The 18,697-nt window shown below is 44.0% G+C and overlaps 1 protein-coding gene across 1 annotated transcript in view; it reads right to left on the reverse strand.

The window, feature by feature from the left end:
* LOC118363279 (pro-neuregulin-2, membrane-bound isoform-like) overlaps window positions 1-18,697 on the reverse strand; it is a 68,493-nt gene that overhangs the window by 23,391 nt on the left and 26,405 nt on the right. The window contains exon 2 of the mRNA XM_052486876.1: window positions 117-279. Within this exon, the coding sequence (XP_052342836.1) occupies window positions 117-279 (163 nt within the window). The remainder of the gene's footprint in view (window positions 1-116; window positions 280-18,697) is intronic.

Below are 18,697 nucleotides of genomic sequence, written 5' to 3' on the forward strand. Positions count from 1 at the left end.
TCAATATGAATGGTAGTTCAAAACAGAAACAAGAGTCTATAGAATATTTTTTGGAACCTCTTGCCTTTGCTGTGTGTGAATGTGTGACTGGAGTATGGCCGGTCTCTGAGACTCACTTATTGGTCTTGATTTTGACGTCTTTTCCCCTCTGGAGCTCTCGGCCATCTTTGTACCACTGGAAGGAGGGGCTGGGGTTCCCTGACGCCTCACACTTGAGATACAGTCTCTCCCCCTCCATTAGAGACTGGCCCCGCATCGGCCGCAACTTAGGGGCCGCAGCTAGGGAGAGAGACACATATAGAGAGAGAGAGAGAGAGAGAGAGAGAGAGAGAGAGAGAGAGAGAGAGAGAGAGAGAGAGAGAGAGAGAGAGAGAGAGAGAGAGAGAGAGAGAGAGAGAGAGAGAGAGAGAGAGAGAGAGAGAGAGAGAGAATTAAATGTCTCTGTTCCTTTAGATCTTCTGTGAGTGTTACAGTTAATTTTTTATTGTTTATTTTACTTTTGTTAATTATCTATTTCACTTGCTTTGGCAATGTAAACTTATGTTTCCCATGCCAATAAAGCCCTTTGAATTCAATTGAATTGAGAGAGAGAGAGACAAAGAAAGAGATGGGTAGGGAGAGAGTTAAAAAGAAGGATAAAGGGAAAAGTTAAAAACATGGCTAACATTATTTGTTCATCAACTGCAGTACCCCAGGTGAACCCTGATGCCAGCTGATGTTTTGACATGGGCTCTTGACACTTTACTCATTGATTCTCTGTTCCAAACCACCTCCGTTACAGAGCAGCTCAGTATACACTAACACTGGACTGAGTCCTGGAGAGTCAGTTTTCACCTTTTGCATTTCTTTGTCTCTTTAAAAAGAGAGGAAGGCATTTTGAGGAGTTAAAGCTTTTCTAGCTAGCCTCTGCAGTAGAGCTTTGATAAGGAGTGCTGTGTTTTCCAACCTCGCTCTGCCATCAACTGGCACAGTGTGAATCTCTGGAGACCCTCACTCTCTTCCCCTTAAAAATATAACAGCCTGCAACACTGACATGCGCCAGAGCAGGAGAGCACAAAAGAAGTCCACTATGGAACACCATTTGGGTCTTTGCATGTCAAAAAAGATACACATCAAATAACACTGTTTGAGCGTCATATAAGCCTGTTGACCAATCAGGACCTGAATATGACTGCACCTCACATAATCATTTAACACGTTCATACATTTTTTAACGCAGTTATGCACATTAATTACACTATCAGTCGTATTTGATATGTCACAGCAGTTCACCGATATGTGTACTATGGTGCTGGTAAAGTTTTGTTCAGTGCACCAGACACACTTCACCAAGCTCTGGGACAGTGCTGGTCATAAAAAAAAGGTAGCTAGCTGATGCATGCTAAATTTGTTCTTCCCCAAAAACATTGCAAAACAAGATAATCTGTTTCAGTAGCTATAGTTAGCTAACTAACTATCTGGCTATGTGTCATAATCTAAAATATCCCTCATTTATAACACTGTGCTCATTTGATAAATGATTGTCGAATCCACCTATGTGAAGCTAGACACAATAAGGATTAGCCACAATAGTGTAATTTGCGGTTCGCCTTCAAAATAAAAGTGTCTCACTGAAAGTGATGCAAATGAAAACAAATAGCGCCATAATGGAATAGAACATATGCTAAACAAGTTTTAAATGGTTTTATATAATTTATACAAAAGACAATAATTTGTGAATTTGACAAAATCTGTTGAAATTACCCTGTGGATGTATTATACTTTAGAATTGCATTGGGGGTATACTTATTTCACTGTGCAGCCTTACCTATGGATTGTGGATCAATGACATGGGGTTTCAGTCAACTCAGTGACACCTGTATAAAAGCCCCTTAGATATCAATTTAGAATCCTCTAATGGACATTATATGGATCTACAAGTGTTTATTTTAATTTAGAGATTCCGGTAAACTCTTAGATGATTCCTTTCATGTGTCCTACCAATTACTATTGGATTACTCACCATGGCAACCACTTGTTATTATAAAAAGGACATGTATTTCTCAGTTGGCTTCCGTGGAGATAAGACCGTTTTCATTTGGAGGGATATTTGTGCGTTTTTGACGAAATGTAAGTCAGAACAAATACTTTATTTTACAATATTCCTGTTGCTGTTGTTACATGTAAATACAATACATTTGTATGTAGAGGGAAAACTTTGTTCACCAGTTCTCTTACCATTTTCTACATTTATGTAATTAGCCTACCAGTTGGTGTAACTGTAATGTTAATTCTCTTGAGAGGATTTATGTTGTGTTCATTGTCTCCTATTGTCTATTGTGTATAGATTGCTGCCACTACTGTTTAATGTCATATTGTTTATACATTGTGGTCATTTTATATATATATTTGATCCTGTCTTCCTCTGTACACAAACCATATACTCTCATCAATGATTTCATCATTAAACTCCTAGACTGGGCTCCTGTTGTGTCATTACTCTTTGACTAGAGTGCAGTCCGGTATCAGTTTACTTCCTGTGGCCTATGCAAACCATTTTAACACCTACAGAACATTAGCGTCGTAGCTCTTATTGCGGGACTCTGAAACAACTGTGAAATTACCTATATTTATTGTACCAGTCAATCTACTATGTGTATTTGTTAAAACGGCCAGTGCCTTAGACCACTACGCCATTCGAGAGCCAATTCTAGCCATCCTTTATGGCTAGTTCTAGTCGGGCAGCTTAGTCTCCTATTCAGAGGACCCCCACTTTTTTTAGTGTCTTATAGGTCAAGGTCATGCCAAATACTTATCACCACATCTCGTTCAGCCTATCAGCAGCCTTGATTCCCGGGACTTCAGTTTCAGTTGGTCTATGACCCCAGCACGCAGTGTGGTCAGAAACATGCTTACCCCATCCTGATGAGCTCTTCCACAGTTTTCCCTCCTGCTGAACTTTTCCTCCTGTGGACTGAATCCCTGTAGCTCTGATGTTTAAGAGTTACCTCTGCTGCAGAGGATAAGTTCATTAGAGTTACCAGCCTCAGAAATTGCAGACAAAATGAATGCTTCACAGAGTTCAAGTAACAGACACATCTCAACATCAACTGTTCAGAGGAGACTGTGTGAATGAGGCCTTCATTGTCAAATTTCTGCAAAGAAACTACTAAAGGACACCAATAAGAAGAGACTTGCTTGGACCAAGAAAAATGAGCAATGGACTCTAGACCAGTGGATATTTGTCCTTTGGTCTGAGGAGTCCAAATTTGCGTTTTTTGTTTCCAACTGCCATGTCTTTGTGAGACGTGGTGTGGGTGAACAGATGATCTCCACATGTGTATTTCCACCGTGAAGCATGGAGGAGGAGGAAGTATGATGGTGACACTGTCTATGATTTATTTTGAATTCAAGGCACACTTAACCAGCATGGCTACCACAGCATTCTGCAGCGATACACCATCCCATCTGGTTAGAGCTTAGTGGGACTATCATTTGTTTTTCAACAGGACAATGACCCAACACACCTCCAGGCTGTGAAAGGGCTATTTGACCAAGAAGGAGAGTGATGGAGTGCTGCCTCAGATGACCTGGCCTCCACAATCCCTTGACCTCAACCAAATTGAGATGGTTTGGGATGAGTTGGACCGCAGAGTGAAGGAAAAGAAGCCAATAAATGCTCCGCATATGTGGTGACTTCTTCAAGACTGTTTTTATTTGACCATTATTTAAATAGGAAAGTCAAGTCACATGACATAACCTGGTCTGGTCGACCCTCACTGGAGCTAGCTGGTTGCTTATACAGTGCCTTGCGAAAGTATTCGGCCCCCTTGAACTTTGCGACCTTTTGCCACATTTCAGGCTTCAAACATAAAGATATAAAACTGTATTTTTTTGTGAAGAATCAACAACAAGTGGGACACAATCATGAAGTGGAACGACATTTATTGGATATTTCAAACTTTTTTAACAAATCAAAAACTGAAAAATTGGGCGTGCAAAATTAATACAGTTTTATATCTTTATGTTTGAAGCCTGAAATGTGGCAAAAGGTCGCAAAGTTCAAGGGGGCCGAATACTTTCGCAAGGCACTGTAACGTTAGCTTTGGGAAACATGGTTATTTTCATGGGAGAACAAGTGGCTACCTAGCTAATACTTACTCACATGGATTCCTAAATCATTGCTAAGAATATTGAAGAATACTGCAGGTTCTACTGGTCATTGTTTTCAGGCTGCTAGCTAGTACGGTACCACGCTAAAACTAGCTAGCTACCCCAGAAGGTTCTAATAACATTTGTATCAAAGATATTTGTAAACATGTCATGGCCGGTGTTTGCAGACAGTTTTTTTTTGACAGCATTGACAGTGCTACTGATCGTAGCGGGGGCGCTTGTCTTGCACGTGCATATTCAGCACACACAACATTCTACAACAGAATTGTGTTATTTAACATTTCAAATTAAAAGCTCATTTGACGCGTGAAATAGTGTTATTTGATGTGTATCTTTTTTGACTAGAAAAGAGCCAAACGGTGTTCCATAGTCCACTGACTAGAGACAGAGCAGGGGAGCACAAAGGAAATCCACTGACTAGAGACAGAGCAGGGGAGCACAAAGGAAATCCACTGACTAGAGACAGAGCAGGGGAGCACAAAGGAAATCCACTGACTAGAGACAGAGCAGGGGAGCACAAAGGAAATCCACTGACTAGAGACAGAGCAGGGGAGCACAAAGGAAATCCACTGACTGGAGACAGAGCAGGGGAGCACAAAGGAAATCCACTGACTAGAGACAGAGCAGGGGAGCACAAAGGAAATCCACTGACTAGAGACAGAGCAGGGGAGCACAAAGGAAATCCACTGACTAGAGACAGAGCAGGGGAGCACAAAGGAAATCCACTGACTAGAGACAGAGCAGGGAGCACAAAGGAAATCCACTGACTAGAGACAGAGCAGGGGAGCACAAAGGAAATCCACTGACTAGAGACAGAGCAGGGAGCACAAAGGAAATCCACTGACTAGAGACAGAGCAGGGGAGCACAAAGGAAATCCACTGACTAGAGACAGAGCAGGGGAGCACAAAGGAAATCCACTGACTAGAGACAGAGCAGGGGAGCACAAAGGAAATCCACTGACTAGAGACAGAGCAGGGGAGCACAAAGGAAATCCACTGACTAGAGACAGAGCAGGGGAGCACAAAGGAAATCCACTGACTAGAGACAGAGCAGGGGAGCACAAAGGAAATCCACTGACTAGAGACAGAGCAGGGGAGCACAAAGGAAATCCACTGACTAGAGACAGAGCAGGGGAGCACAAAGGAAATCCACTGACTAGAGACAGAGCAGGGGAGCACAAAGGAAATCCACTGACTAGAGACAGAGCAGGGGAGCACAAAGGAAATCCACTGACAAGAGACAGAGCAGGGGAGCACAAAGGAAATCCACTGACTAGAGACAGAGCAGGGGAGCACAAAGGAAATCCACTGACTAGAGACAGAGCAGGGGAGCACAAAGGAAATCCACTGACTAGAGACAGAGCAGGGGAGCACAAAGGAAATCCACTGACTAGAGACAGAGCAGGGGAGCACAAAGCAAATCCACTGACTAGAGACAGAGCAGGGGAGCACAAAGGAAATCCACTGACTAGAGACCGAGCAGGGGAGCACAAAGGAAATCCACTGACTAGAGACCGAGCAGGGGAGCACAAAGGAAATCCACTGACAAGAGACAGAGCAGGGGAGCACAAAGGAAATCCACTGACTAGAGACAGAGCAGGGGAGCACAAAGGAAATCCACTGACTAGAGACAGAGCAGGGGAGCACAAAGGAAATCCACTGACTAGAGACAGAGCAGGGGAGACAAAGGAAATCCACTGACTAGAGACAGAGCAGGGGAGCACAAAGGAAATCCACTGACAAGAGACAGAGCAGGGGAGCACAAAGGAAATCCACTGACTAGAGACAGAGCAGGGGAGCACAAAGGAAATCCACTGACTAGAGACAGAGCAGGGGAGCACAAAGGAAATCCACTGACAAGAGACAGAGCAGGGGAGGACAAAGGAAATCCACTGACTAGAGACAGAGCAGGGGAGCACAAAGGAAGTCCACTGACTAGAGACAGAGCAGGGGAGCACAAAGGAAATCCACTGACTAGAGACAGAGCAGGGGAGACAAAGGAAATCCACTGACTAGAGACAGAGCAGGGGAGCACAAAGGAAATCCACTGACAAGAGACAGAGCAGGGGAGCACAAAGGAAATCCACTGACTAGAGACAGAGCAGGGGAGCACAAAGGAAATCCACTGACTAGAGACAGAGCAGGGGAGCACAAAGGAAATCCACTGACTAGAGACCGAGCAGGGGAGCACAAAGGAAATCCACTGACTAGAGACAGAGCAGGGGAGCACAAAGGAAGTCCACTGACTAGAGACAGAGCAGGGGAGCACAAAGGAAGTCCACTGACTAGAGACAGAGCAGGGGAGCACAAAGGAAATCCACTGACTAGAGACAGAGCAGGGGAGCACAAAGGAAATCCACTGACAAGAGACAGAGCAGGGGAGCACAAAGGAAATCCACTGACAAGAGACAGAGCAGGGGAGCACAAAGGAAATCCACTGACAAGAGACAGAGCAGGGGAGCACAAAGGAAGTCCACTGACTAGAGACAGAGCAGGTGAGCACAAAGGAAATCCACTGACAAGAGACAGAGCAGGGGAGCACAAAGGAAGTCCACTGACTAGAGACAGAGCAGGTGAGCACAAAGGAAATCCACTGACAAGAGACAGAGCAGGGGAGCACAAAGGAAATCCACTGACAAGAGACAGAGCAGGGGAGCACAAAGGAAATCCACTGACAAGAGACAGAGCAGGGGAGCACAAAGGAAATCCACTGACTAGAGACAGAGCAGGGGAGCACAAAGGAAATCCACTGACAAGAGACAGAGCAGGGGAGCACAAAGGAAATCCACTGACAAGAGACAGAGCAGGGGAGCACAAAGGAAGTCCACTGACTAGAGACAGAGCAGGTGAGCACAAAGGAAATCCACTGACAAGAGACAGAGCAGGGGAGCACAAAGGAAATCCACTGACAAGAGACAGAGCAGGGGAGCACAAAGGAAATCCACTGACAAGAGACAGAGCAGGGGAGCACAAAGGAAATCCACTGACTAGAGACAGAGCAGGGGAGCACAAAGGAAATCCACTGACTAGAGACAGAGCAGGGGAGCACAAAGGAAATCCACTGACTAGAGACAGAGCAGGGGAGCACAAAGGAAATCCACTGACTAGAGACAGAGCAGGGGAGCACAAAGGAAATCCACTGTCTCTACAGAGCAGGGGAGCACAAAGAAAATCCACTGACTGGAGACAGAGCAGGGGAGCACAAAGGAAATCCACTGACTAGAGACAGAGCAGGGGAGCACAAAGGAAATCCACTGACTAGAGACCGAGCAGGGGAGCACAAAGGAAATCCACTGACTAGAGACCGAGCAGGGGAGCACAAAGGAAATCCACTGACTAGAGACAGAGCAGGGGAGCACAAAGGAAATCCACTGACTAGAGACAGAGCAGGGGAGCACAAAGGAAATCCACTGACTAGAGACCGAGCAGGGGAGCACAAAGGAAATCCACTGACTATAGACCGAGCAGGGGAGCACAAAGGAAATCCACTGACTAGAGACAGAGCAGGGGAGCACAAAGGAAATCCACTGACAAGAGACAGAGCAGGGGAGCACAAAGGAAATCCACTGACTAGAGACCGAGCAGGGGAGCACAAAGGAAATCCACTGACTAGAGACCGAGCAGGCGAGCACAAAGGAAATCCACTGACTAGAGACAGAGCAGGGGAGCACAAAGGAAATCCACTGACAAGAGACAGAGCAGGGGAGCACAAAGGAAATCCACTGACTAGAGACAGAGCAGGGGAGCACAAAGGAAATCCACTGACTAGAGACAGAGCAGGGGAGCACAAAGGAAATCCACTGACAAGAGACAGAGCAGGGGAGCACAAAGGAAATCCACTGACTAGAGACAGAGCAGGGGAGCACAAAGGAAATCCACTGACAAGAGACAGAGCAGGGGACCACAAAGGAAATCCACTGACTAGAGACAGAGCAGGGGAGCACAAAGGAAATCCACTGACTAGAGACAGAGCAGGGGAGCACAAAGGAAATCCACTGACTAGAGACCGAGCAGGGGAGCACAAAGGAAATCCACTGACTGGAGACAGAGCAGGGGAGCACAAAGGAAATCCACTGACTGGAGACAGAGCAGGGGAGCACAAAGGAAATCCACTGACTAGAGACCGAGCAGGGGAGCACAAAGGAAATCCACTGACTAGAGACCGAGCAGGGGAGCACAAAGGAAATCCACTGACTAGAGACAGAGCAGGGGAGCACAAAGGAAATCCACTGACTAGAGACAGAGCAGGGGAGCACAAAGGAAATCCACTGACTAGAGACAGAGCAGGGGAGCACAAAGGAAATCCACTGACTAGAGACAGAGCAGGGGAGCACAAAGGAAATCCACTGACTAGAGACAGAGCAGGGGAGGACAAAGGAAATCCACTGACTAGAGACAGAGCAGGGGAGCACAAAGGAAATCCACTGACAAGAGACAGAGCAGGGGAGCACAAAGGAAATCCACTGACTAGAGACAGAGCAGGGGAGCACAAAGGAAATCCACTGACTAGAGACAGAGCAGGGGAGCACAAAGGAAATCCACTGACTAGAGACAGAGCAGGGGAGCACAAAGGAAATCCACTGCACTGACTAGAGACAGAGCAGGGGAGCACAAAGGAAATCCACTGACTAGAGACAGAGCAGGGGAGCACAAAGGAAATCCACTGCACTGACTAGAGACAGAGCAGGGGAGCACAAAGGAAATCCACTGACAAGAGACAGAGCAGGGGAGCACAAAGGAAATCCACTGACAAGAGACAGAGCAGGGGAGCACAAAGGAAATCCACTGACAAGAGACAGAGCAGGGGAGCACAAAGGAAGTCCACTGACTAGAGACAGAGCAGGGGAGCACAAAGGAAATCCACTGACAAGAGACAGAGCAGGGGAGCACAAAGGAAATCCACTGACTAGAGACAGAGCAGGGGAGCACAAAGGAAATCCACTGACTAGAGACAGAGCAGGGGAGCACAAAGGAAATCAACTGACTAGAGACAGAGCAGGTGAGCACAAAGGAAATCCACTGACAAGAGACAGAGCAGGGGAGCACAAAGGAAATCCACTGACTAGAGACAGAGCAGGGGAGCACAAAGGAAATCCACTGACTAGAGACAGAGCAGGGGAGCACAAAGGAAGTCCACTGACTAGAGACAGAGCAGGGGAGCACAAAGGAAGTCCACTGACTAGAGACAGAGCAGGGGAGCACAAAGGAAATCCACTGACTAGAGACAGAGCAGGGGAGCACAAAGGAAATCCACTGACTAGAGACAGAGCAGGGGAGCACAAAGGAAATCCACTGACAAGAGACAGAGCAGGGGAGCACAAAGGAAATCCACTGACAAGAGACAGAGCAGGGGAGCACAAAGGAAATCCACTGACAAGAGACAGAGCAGGGGAGCACAAAGGAAATCCACTGACAAGAGACAGAGCAGGGGAGCACAAAGGAAATCCACTGACAAGAGACAGAGCAGGGGAGCACAAAGGAAATCCACTGACAAGAGACAGAGCAGGGGAGCACAAAGGAAATCCACTGACAAGAGACAGAGCAGGGGAGCACAAAGGAAATCCACTGACAAGAGACAGAGCAGGGGAGCACAAAGGAAATCAACTGACAAGAGACAACAGCAGCATAGTGATTGAATAGCTGCACACATACACACACAAGTGGACACACGCAAGCATGCACATGTACACACGGGAACACACGCACACACACACACATACAGTCCATCGACAATTCAGGAAAAATCAAGGGCGAACCCTGTTGTTAAAGTGCCCTCCTTATAACATCACCATCTTGCCTTCTCTCTTTCTACAATGATCCCCTCTCTCAATACTACCCTCTACATAATGATCCTCTCTCTCTCTATACTACCCTCTCCATAATGATCCTCTCTCTCTCTATACTACCCTCTACATAATGATATCCTCTCTATACTACCCTCGCCATAATGATCCTCTCTCTCTCTATACTACCCTCTCCATAATGATACTCTCTATACTACCCTCTCCATAAAGATATCCTCTCTATACTACCCTCTCCATAATGATCCTCTCTCTATATCCTACCCTCTCCATAATGAACCTCTCTCTATACTACCCTCTCCATAATGATCCTCTCTCTCGCTATACTACCCTCTACATAATGATATCCTCTCTATACTACCCTCGCCATAATGATCCTCTCTCTCTCTCTCTCTCTCTATACTACCCTCTCCATAATGAACCTCTCTCTATACTACCCTCTCCATAATGATCCTCTCTCTCGCTATACTACCCTCTACATAATGATATCCTCTCTATACTACCCTCGCCATAATGATCCTCCCTCTCTCTCTATACTACCCTCTCCATAATGATACTCTCTATACTACCCTCTCCATAATGATCCTCTCTCTATACTACCCTCTCCATAATGATCCTCTCTCTCGCTATACTACCCTCTCCATAATGATCCTCTCTCTCTATACTACCCTCTCCATAATGATCCTCTCTCTCTCTATACTACCCTCTCCATAATGATCCTCTCTCTCGCTATACTACCCTCTCCATAATGATCCTCTCTCTCTATACTACCCTCTCCATAATGATCCTCTCTCTCTCTATACTACCCTCTACATAATCACCCTCTCTCTCGCTATACTACCCTCTCCATAATGATCCCCTCTCTCGCTATACTACCCTCTCCATAATGAGCCTCTCTCTATACTACCCTCTCCATAATGATCCTCTCTCTCGCTATACTACCCTCTACATAATGATATCCTCTCTATACTACCCTCGCCATAATGATCCTCCCTCTCTCTCTATACTACCCTCTCCATAATGATACTCTCTATACTACCCTCTCCATAATGATCCTCTCTCTATACTACCCTCTCCATAATGATCCTCTCTCTCGCTATACTACCCTCTCCATAATGATCCTCTCTCTCTATACTACCCTCTCCATAATGATCCTCTCTCTCTCTATACTACCCTCTCCATAATGATCCTCTCTCTCGCTATACTACCCTCTCCATAATGATCCTCTCTCTCTATACTACCCTCTCCATAATGATCCTCTCTCTCTCTATACTACCCTCTACATAATCACCCTCTCTCTCGCTATACTACCCTCTCCATAATGATCCCCTCTCTCGCTATACTACCCTCTCCATAATGAGCCTCTCTAAACACAGGCAGTTACGAAAGCAAAGGCTTGGTTTTTCAAACGGAAATTTGCATCCTGTAGCACAAACTCCAAAACGTTCTGCGGCACTGTAAAGTCCATGGAGAATAAGAGCATCTCCTCCCAGCTGCCCACGGCACCGAGGCTAGAAAACACTGTCACCACTGATAAATCTACGATAATCGAGAATTTCAACAAGCATTATTCTACGGCTGGCCATGCTGTCCATCTGACTACCCCAACCCCGGTCAACAGCTCTGCACCCCCGACAGCAACTTGACCAAACCTCCCCCATTTATCCTTCACCCATATCCAAATAGCTGATGTTCTGAAAGAGCTGCAAAATCTGGACCCCTACAAATCAGACGGTCTAGACAATCTGGACCATCTCTTTCTACAATTATCCGCCGCAATTGTTGAAACCCCTGTTTCTAGCCTGTTCAACCTCTCTTTTGTATTGTCTGAGATCCCTAAAGATTGGAAAGCTGCCGCTGTCATCCAACCCTTCAAAGGGGGTGACTGTAAGGGTTTTCCTTAGGTGAAGTAGAGGCGGACCAAATCGCAGCGTGGTGGTTATTCATGTTTTTTAATAAAGACACTAGACATTAATAAACTAACAAAAACAATAAACGTGGAAAACCTAAAACAGTCCTATCTGGTGCAAAACACAGAGACAGGAACAATCACCCACAAACACACAGTGAAACCCAGGCTACCTAAATATGGTTCCCAATCAGAGACAATGACTAACACCTGCCTCTGATTGAGAACCATATCAGGCCAGACATAGAAATAGACAAACAAGACATCCAACATAGAATGCCCACTCAGATCACACCCTGACCAACCAAAACATAGAAACATACAAAGCAAACTATGGTCAGGGTGTGACAGTGACACTCTAGACCCAAACTGTTACAGACTTATAGCTATCATACCCAGCCATTCTAAAGTCCTCGAAAGCCAAGTTAACAAACAGATAACTGAACATTTCAAATCCCACCAAACCTTCTCCGTTATGCAATCTGGTTTCCGAGCTGGTCATTGGTGCACCTCAGCCACGCTCAAGATCCTAAACGATATCATACTCATTATAGTATCATAATGATACTCTCTATACTACCCTCTCCATAATGATCCTCTCTCTATATACTACCCTCTCCATAATGAGCCTCTCTCTATACTACCCTCTCCATAATTATCCTCTCTATACTACCATCTCCATAATGATCCTCTCTATACTACCCTCTCCATAATGATCCTCTCTCTATACTACCCTCTCCATAATGATCCTCTCTCTATACTACCCTCTCCATAATGATACTCTCTATTACTACCCTCTCCATATTGATACTCTTTATACTACCCTCTCCATAATGATACTCTCTATACTACCCTCTCCATAATGATACTCTCTCTATACTACTCTCTCCATAATGATCCTCTCTCTATACTACCCTCTCCATAACGATCCTCTCTATACTACCCTCTCCATAACGATCCTCTCTCTATACTACCCTCTCCATAATTATCCTCTCTATACTACCCTCTCCATAATGATCCTCTCTATATCCTACCCTCTCCATAATGATCCTCTCTCTATACTACCCTCTCCATAATGATCCTCTCTCTATACTACCCTCTCCATAATGATCCTCTCTATACTACCCTCTCCATAATGATCCTCACTCTATACTACCCTCTCCATAATGATACTCTCTATACTACCCTCTCCATAATGATACTCTCTATACTACCCTCTCCATAATGATACTCTCTCTATACTACTCTCTCCATAATGATCCTCTCTCTATACTACCCTCTCCATAATGATCCTCTCTCTATACTACCCTCTCCATAATGATCCTCTCTCTATACTACCCTCTCCATAATGATACTCTTTATTACTACCCTCTCCATAATGATCCTCTCTCTATACTACCCTCTCCATAATGATACTCTCTCTATACTACTCTCTCCATAATGACCCTCTCTCTATACTACCCTCTCCATAATGATCCTCTCTCTATACTACCCTCTCCATAATGATCCTCTCTCTATACTACCCTCTCCATAATGATACTCTCTCCATACTACTCTCTCCATAATGATCCTCTCTGTATACTACCCTCCCCATAATGATACTCTCTATACTACCCTCTCCATAATGATACTCTCTCCATACTACTCTCACCATAATGATCCTCTCTGTATACTACCCTCTCCATAATGATTCTCTCTATACTACCCTCTCCATAATGATCCTCTCTCTATATACTACCCTCTCCATAATGAGCCTCTCTCTATACTACCCTCTCCATAATTATCCTCTCTATACTACCATCTCCATAATGATCCTCTCTATACTACCCTCTCCATAATGATCCTCTCTCTATACTACCCTCTCCATAATGATCCTCTCTCTATACTACCCTCTCCATAATGATACTCTCTATTACTACCATCTCCATATTGATACTCTTTATACTACCCTCTCCATATTGATACTCTTTATACTACCCTCTCCATAATGATACTCTCTATACTACCCTCTCCATAATGATACTCTCTCTATACTACTCTCTCCATAATGATCCTCTCTCTATACTACCCTCTCCATAACGATCCTCTCTATACTACCCTCTCCATAACGATCCTCTCTCTATACTACCCTCTCCATAATTATCCTCTCTATACTACCCTCTCCATAATGATCCTCTCTCTATACTACCGTCTCCATAATGATCCTCTCTCTATACTACCCTCTCCATAATGATCCTCTCTCTATACTACCCTCTCCATAATGATCCTCTCTCTATACTACCCTCTCCATAATGATACTCTCTATACTACCCTCTCCATAATGATCCTCTCTCTATATCCTACCCTCTCCATAATGATCCTCTCTCTATACTACCCTCTCCATAATGATCCTCTCTCTATACTACCCTCTCCATAATGATCCTCTCTATACTACCCTCTCCATAATGATCCTCTCTCTATACTACCCTCTCCATAATGATACTCTCTCTATACTACCCTCTCCATAATGATACTCTCCATAATGATCCTCTCTCTATACTACCCTCTCCATAATGATCCTCTCTTTATACTACCCTCTCCATAATGATACTCTCTATACTACCCTCTCCATAATGATCCTCTCTCTATACTACCCTCTCCATAATGATCCTCTCTCTATACTACCCTCTCCATAATGATCCTCTCTCTATATCCTACCCTCTCCATAATGATCCTCTCTCTATACTACCCTCTCCATAATGATCCTCTCTCTATACTACCCTCTCCATAATGATCCTCTCTCTATTACTACCCTCTCCATAATGATACTCTCCTATACTACCCTCTCCATAATGATACTCTTTCTATACTACTCTCTCCATAATGATCCTCTCTCTATACTACCCTCTCCATAATGATCCTCTCTCTATACTACCCTCTCCATAATGATCCTCTCTCTATACTACCCTCTCTATAATGATACTCTCCATACTACCCTCTCCATAATGATCCTCTCTATACTACCCTCTCCATAATGATCCTCTCTCTATTACTACCCTCTCCATAATGATACTCTCCTATACTACCCTCTCCATAATGATACTCTTTCTATACTACTCTCTCCATAATGATCCTCTCTCTATACTACCCTCTCCATAATGATCCTCTCTCTATACTACCCTCTCCATAATGATCCTCTCTCTATACTACCCTCTCTATAATGATACTCTCCATACTACCCTCTCCATAATGATCCTCTCTATACTACCCTCTCCATAATGATCATCTCTCTATACTACCCTCTCCATAATGATCCTCTCTCTATACTACCCTCTCCATAATGATACTCTCTATACTACCCTCTCCATAATGATCCTCTCTCTATATCCTACCCTCTCCATAATGATCCTCTCTCTATACTACCCTCTGCATAATGATCCTCTCTCTATACTACCCTCTCCATAATGATCATCTCTCTATACTACCCTCTCCATAATGATACTCTCTGTACTACCCTCTCCATAATGATCCTCTCTCTATATCCTACCCTCTCCATAATGATCCTCTCTCTATACTACCCTCTCCATAATGATCCTCTCTCTATACTACCCTCTCCATAATGATCCTCTCTCTATATCCTACCTCTCCATAATGATCCTCTCTCTATACGACCCTCTCCATATTGATCCTCTCTCTATATCCTACCCTCTCCATAATGATCCTCTCTCTATCCTACCCTCTCCATAATGATCCTCTCTCTATACTACCCTCTCCATAATGATACTCTCTATTACTACCCTCTCCATAATGATACTCTCTATACTACCCTCTCCATAATGATCCTCTCTCTATATACTACCCTCTCCATAATGATCCTCTCTCTATACTACCCTCTCCATAATGATCCTCTCTCTATACTACCCTCTCCATAATGATCCTCTCTCTATACTACCCTCTCCATAATGATACTCTTTATTACTACCCTCTCCATAATGATCCTCTCTCTATACTACCCTCTCCATAACGATACTCTCTCTATACTACTCTCTCCATAATGACCCTCTCTCTATACTACCCTCTCCATAATGATCCTCTCTCTATACTACCCTCTCCATAATGATCCTCTCTCTATACTACCCTCTCCATAATGATACTCTCTCCATACTACTCTCTCCATAATGATCCTCTCTGTATACTACCCTCCCCATAATGATACTCTCTATACTACCCTCTCCATAATGATACTCTCTCCATACTACTCTCACCATAATGATCCTCTCTGTATACTACCCTCTCCATAATGATTCTCTCTATACTACCCTCTCCATAATGATCCTCTCTCTATATACTACCCTCTCCATAATGAGCCTCTCTCTATACTACCCTCTCCATAATTATCCTCTCTATACTACCATCTCCATAATGATCCTCTCTATACTACCCTCTCCATAATGATCCTCTCTCTATACTACCCTCTCCATAATGATCCTCTCTCTATACTACCCTCTCCATAATGATACTCTCTATTACTACCATCTCCATATTGATACTCTTTATACTACCCTCTCCATATTGATACTCTCTATACTACCCTCTCCATAATGATACTCTCTCTATACTACTCTCTCCATAATGATCCTCTCTCTATACTACCCTCTCCATAACGATCCTCTCTATACTACCCTCTCCATAACGATCCTCTCTCTATACTACCCTCTCCATAATTATCCTCTCTATACTACCCTCTCCATAATGATCCTCTCTCTATACTACCGTCTCCATAATGATCCTCTCTCTATACTACCCTCTCCATAATGATCCTCTCTCTATACTACCCTCTCCATAATGATCCTCTCTCTATACTACCCTCTCCATAATGATACTCTCTATACTACCCTCTCCATAATGATCCTCTCTCTATATCCTACCCTCTCCATAATGATCCTCTCTCTATACTACCCTCTCCATAATGATCCTCTCTCTATACTACCCTCTCCATAATGATCCTCTCTATACTACCCTCTCCATAATGATCCTCTCTCTATACTACCCTCTCCATAATGATACTCTCTCTATACTACCCTCTCCATAATGATACTCTCCATAATGATCCTCTCTCTATACTACCCTCTCCATAATGATCCTCTCTCTATACTACCCTCTCCATAATGATACTCTCTATACTACCCTCTCCATAATGATCCTCTCTCTATATCCTACCCTCTCCATAATGATCATCTCTCTATACTACCCTCTCCATAATGATACTCTCTATTACTACCCTCTCCATAATGATCCTCTCTCTATACTACCCTCTCCATAATGATCCTCTCTCTATATCCTACCCTCTCCATAATGATCCTCTCTCTATACTACCCTCTCCATAATGATCCTCTCTCTATACTACCCTCTCCATAATGATCCTCTCTCTATTACTACCCTCTCCATAATGATACTCTCCTATACTACCCTCTCCATAATGATACTCTTTCTATACTACTCTCTCCATAATGATCCTCTCTATATCCTACCCTCTCCATAATGATCCTCTCTCTATACTACCCTCTCCATAATGATCCTCTCTCTATATCCTACCCTCTCCATAATGATCCTCTCTCTATACTACCCTCTCCATAATGATCCTCTCTCTATATCCTACCCTCTCCATAATGATCCTCTCTCTATACTACCCTCTCCATAATGATCCTCTCTCTATACTACCCTCTCCATAATGATCCTCTCTCTATACTACCCTCTCTATAATGATACTCTCCATACTACCCTCTCCATAATGATCCTCTCTATACTACCCTCTCCATAATGATCCTCTCTCTATACTACCCTCTCCATAATGATCCTCTCTCTATACTACCCTCTCCATAATGATACTCTCTATATCCTACCCTCTCCATAATGATCCTCTCTCTATACTACCCTCTCCATAATGATCCTCTCTCTATACTACCCTCTCCATAATGATCATCTCTCTATACTACCCTCTCCATAATGATACTCTCTGTACTACCCTCTCCATAATGATCCTCTCTCTATATCCTACCCTCTCCATAATGATCCTCTCTCTATACTACCCTCTCCATAATGATCCTCTCTCTATACTACCCTCTCCATAATGATCCTCTCTCTATATCCTACCTCTCCATAATGATCCTCTCTCTATACGACCCTCTCCATATTGATCCTCTCTCTATATCCTACCCTCTCCATAATGATCCTCTCTCTATACTACCCTCTCCATAATGATACTCTCTATTACTACCCTCTCCATAATGATACTCTCTATACTACCCTCTCCATTATTATCCTCTCTCTATATACTACCCTCTCCATAATGAGCCTCTCTCTATACTACCCTCTCCATAATGGTACTCTCTCTATACTACTCTCTCCATAATGATCCTCTCTCTATACTACCCTCTCCATAATGATACTCTCTATACTACCCTCTCCATAATGATACTCTCTATACTACCCTCTCCATAATGATCCTCTCTCTATATACTACCCTCTCCATAATGAGCCTCTCTCTATACTACCCTCTCCATAATGATCCTCTCTATATCCTACCCTCTCCATAATGATCCTCTCTCTATACTACCCTCTCCATAATGATACTCTCTATTACTACCCTCTCCATATTGATACTCTCTATACTACCCTCTCCATAATGATACTCTCTATACCACCCTCTCCATAATGATACTCTCTCTATACTACTCTCTCCATAATGATCCTCTCTCTATACTACCCTCTCCATAATGATCCTCTCTATACTACCCTCTCCATAATGATCCTCTCTCTATACTACCCTCTCCATAATTATCCTCTCTATACTACC

The sequence above is a fragment of the Oncorhynchus keta genome, chromosome 30, assembly GCF_023373465.1.
Source record: "Oncorhynchus keta strain PuntledgeMale-10-30-2019 chromosome 30, Oket_V2, whole genome shotgun sequence".
In the NCBI taxonomy this organism is placed as follows: domain Eukaryota; kingdom Metazoa; phylum Chordata; class Actinopteri; order Salmoniformes; family Salmonidae; genus Oncorhynchus; species Oncorhynchus keta.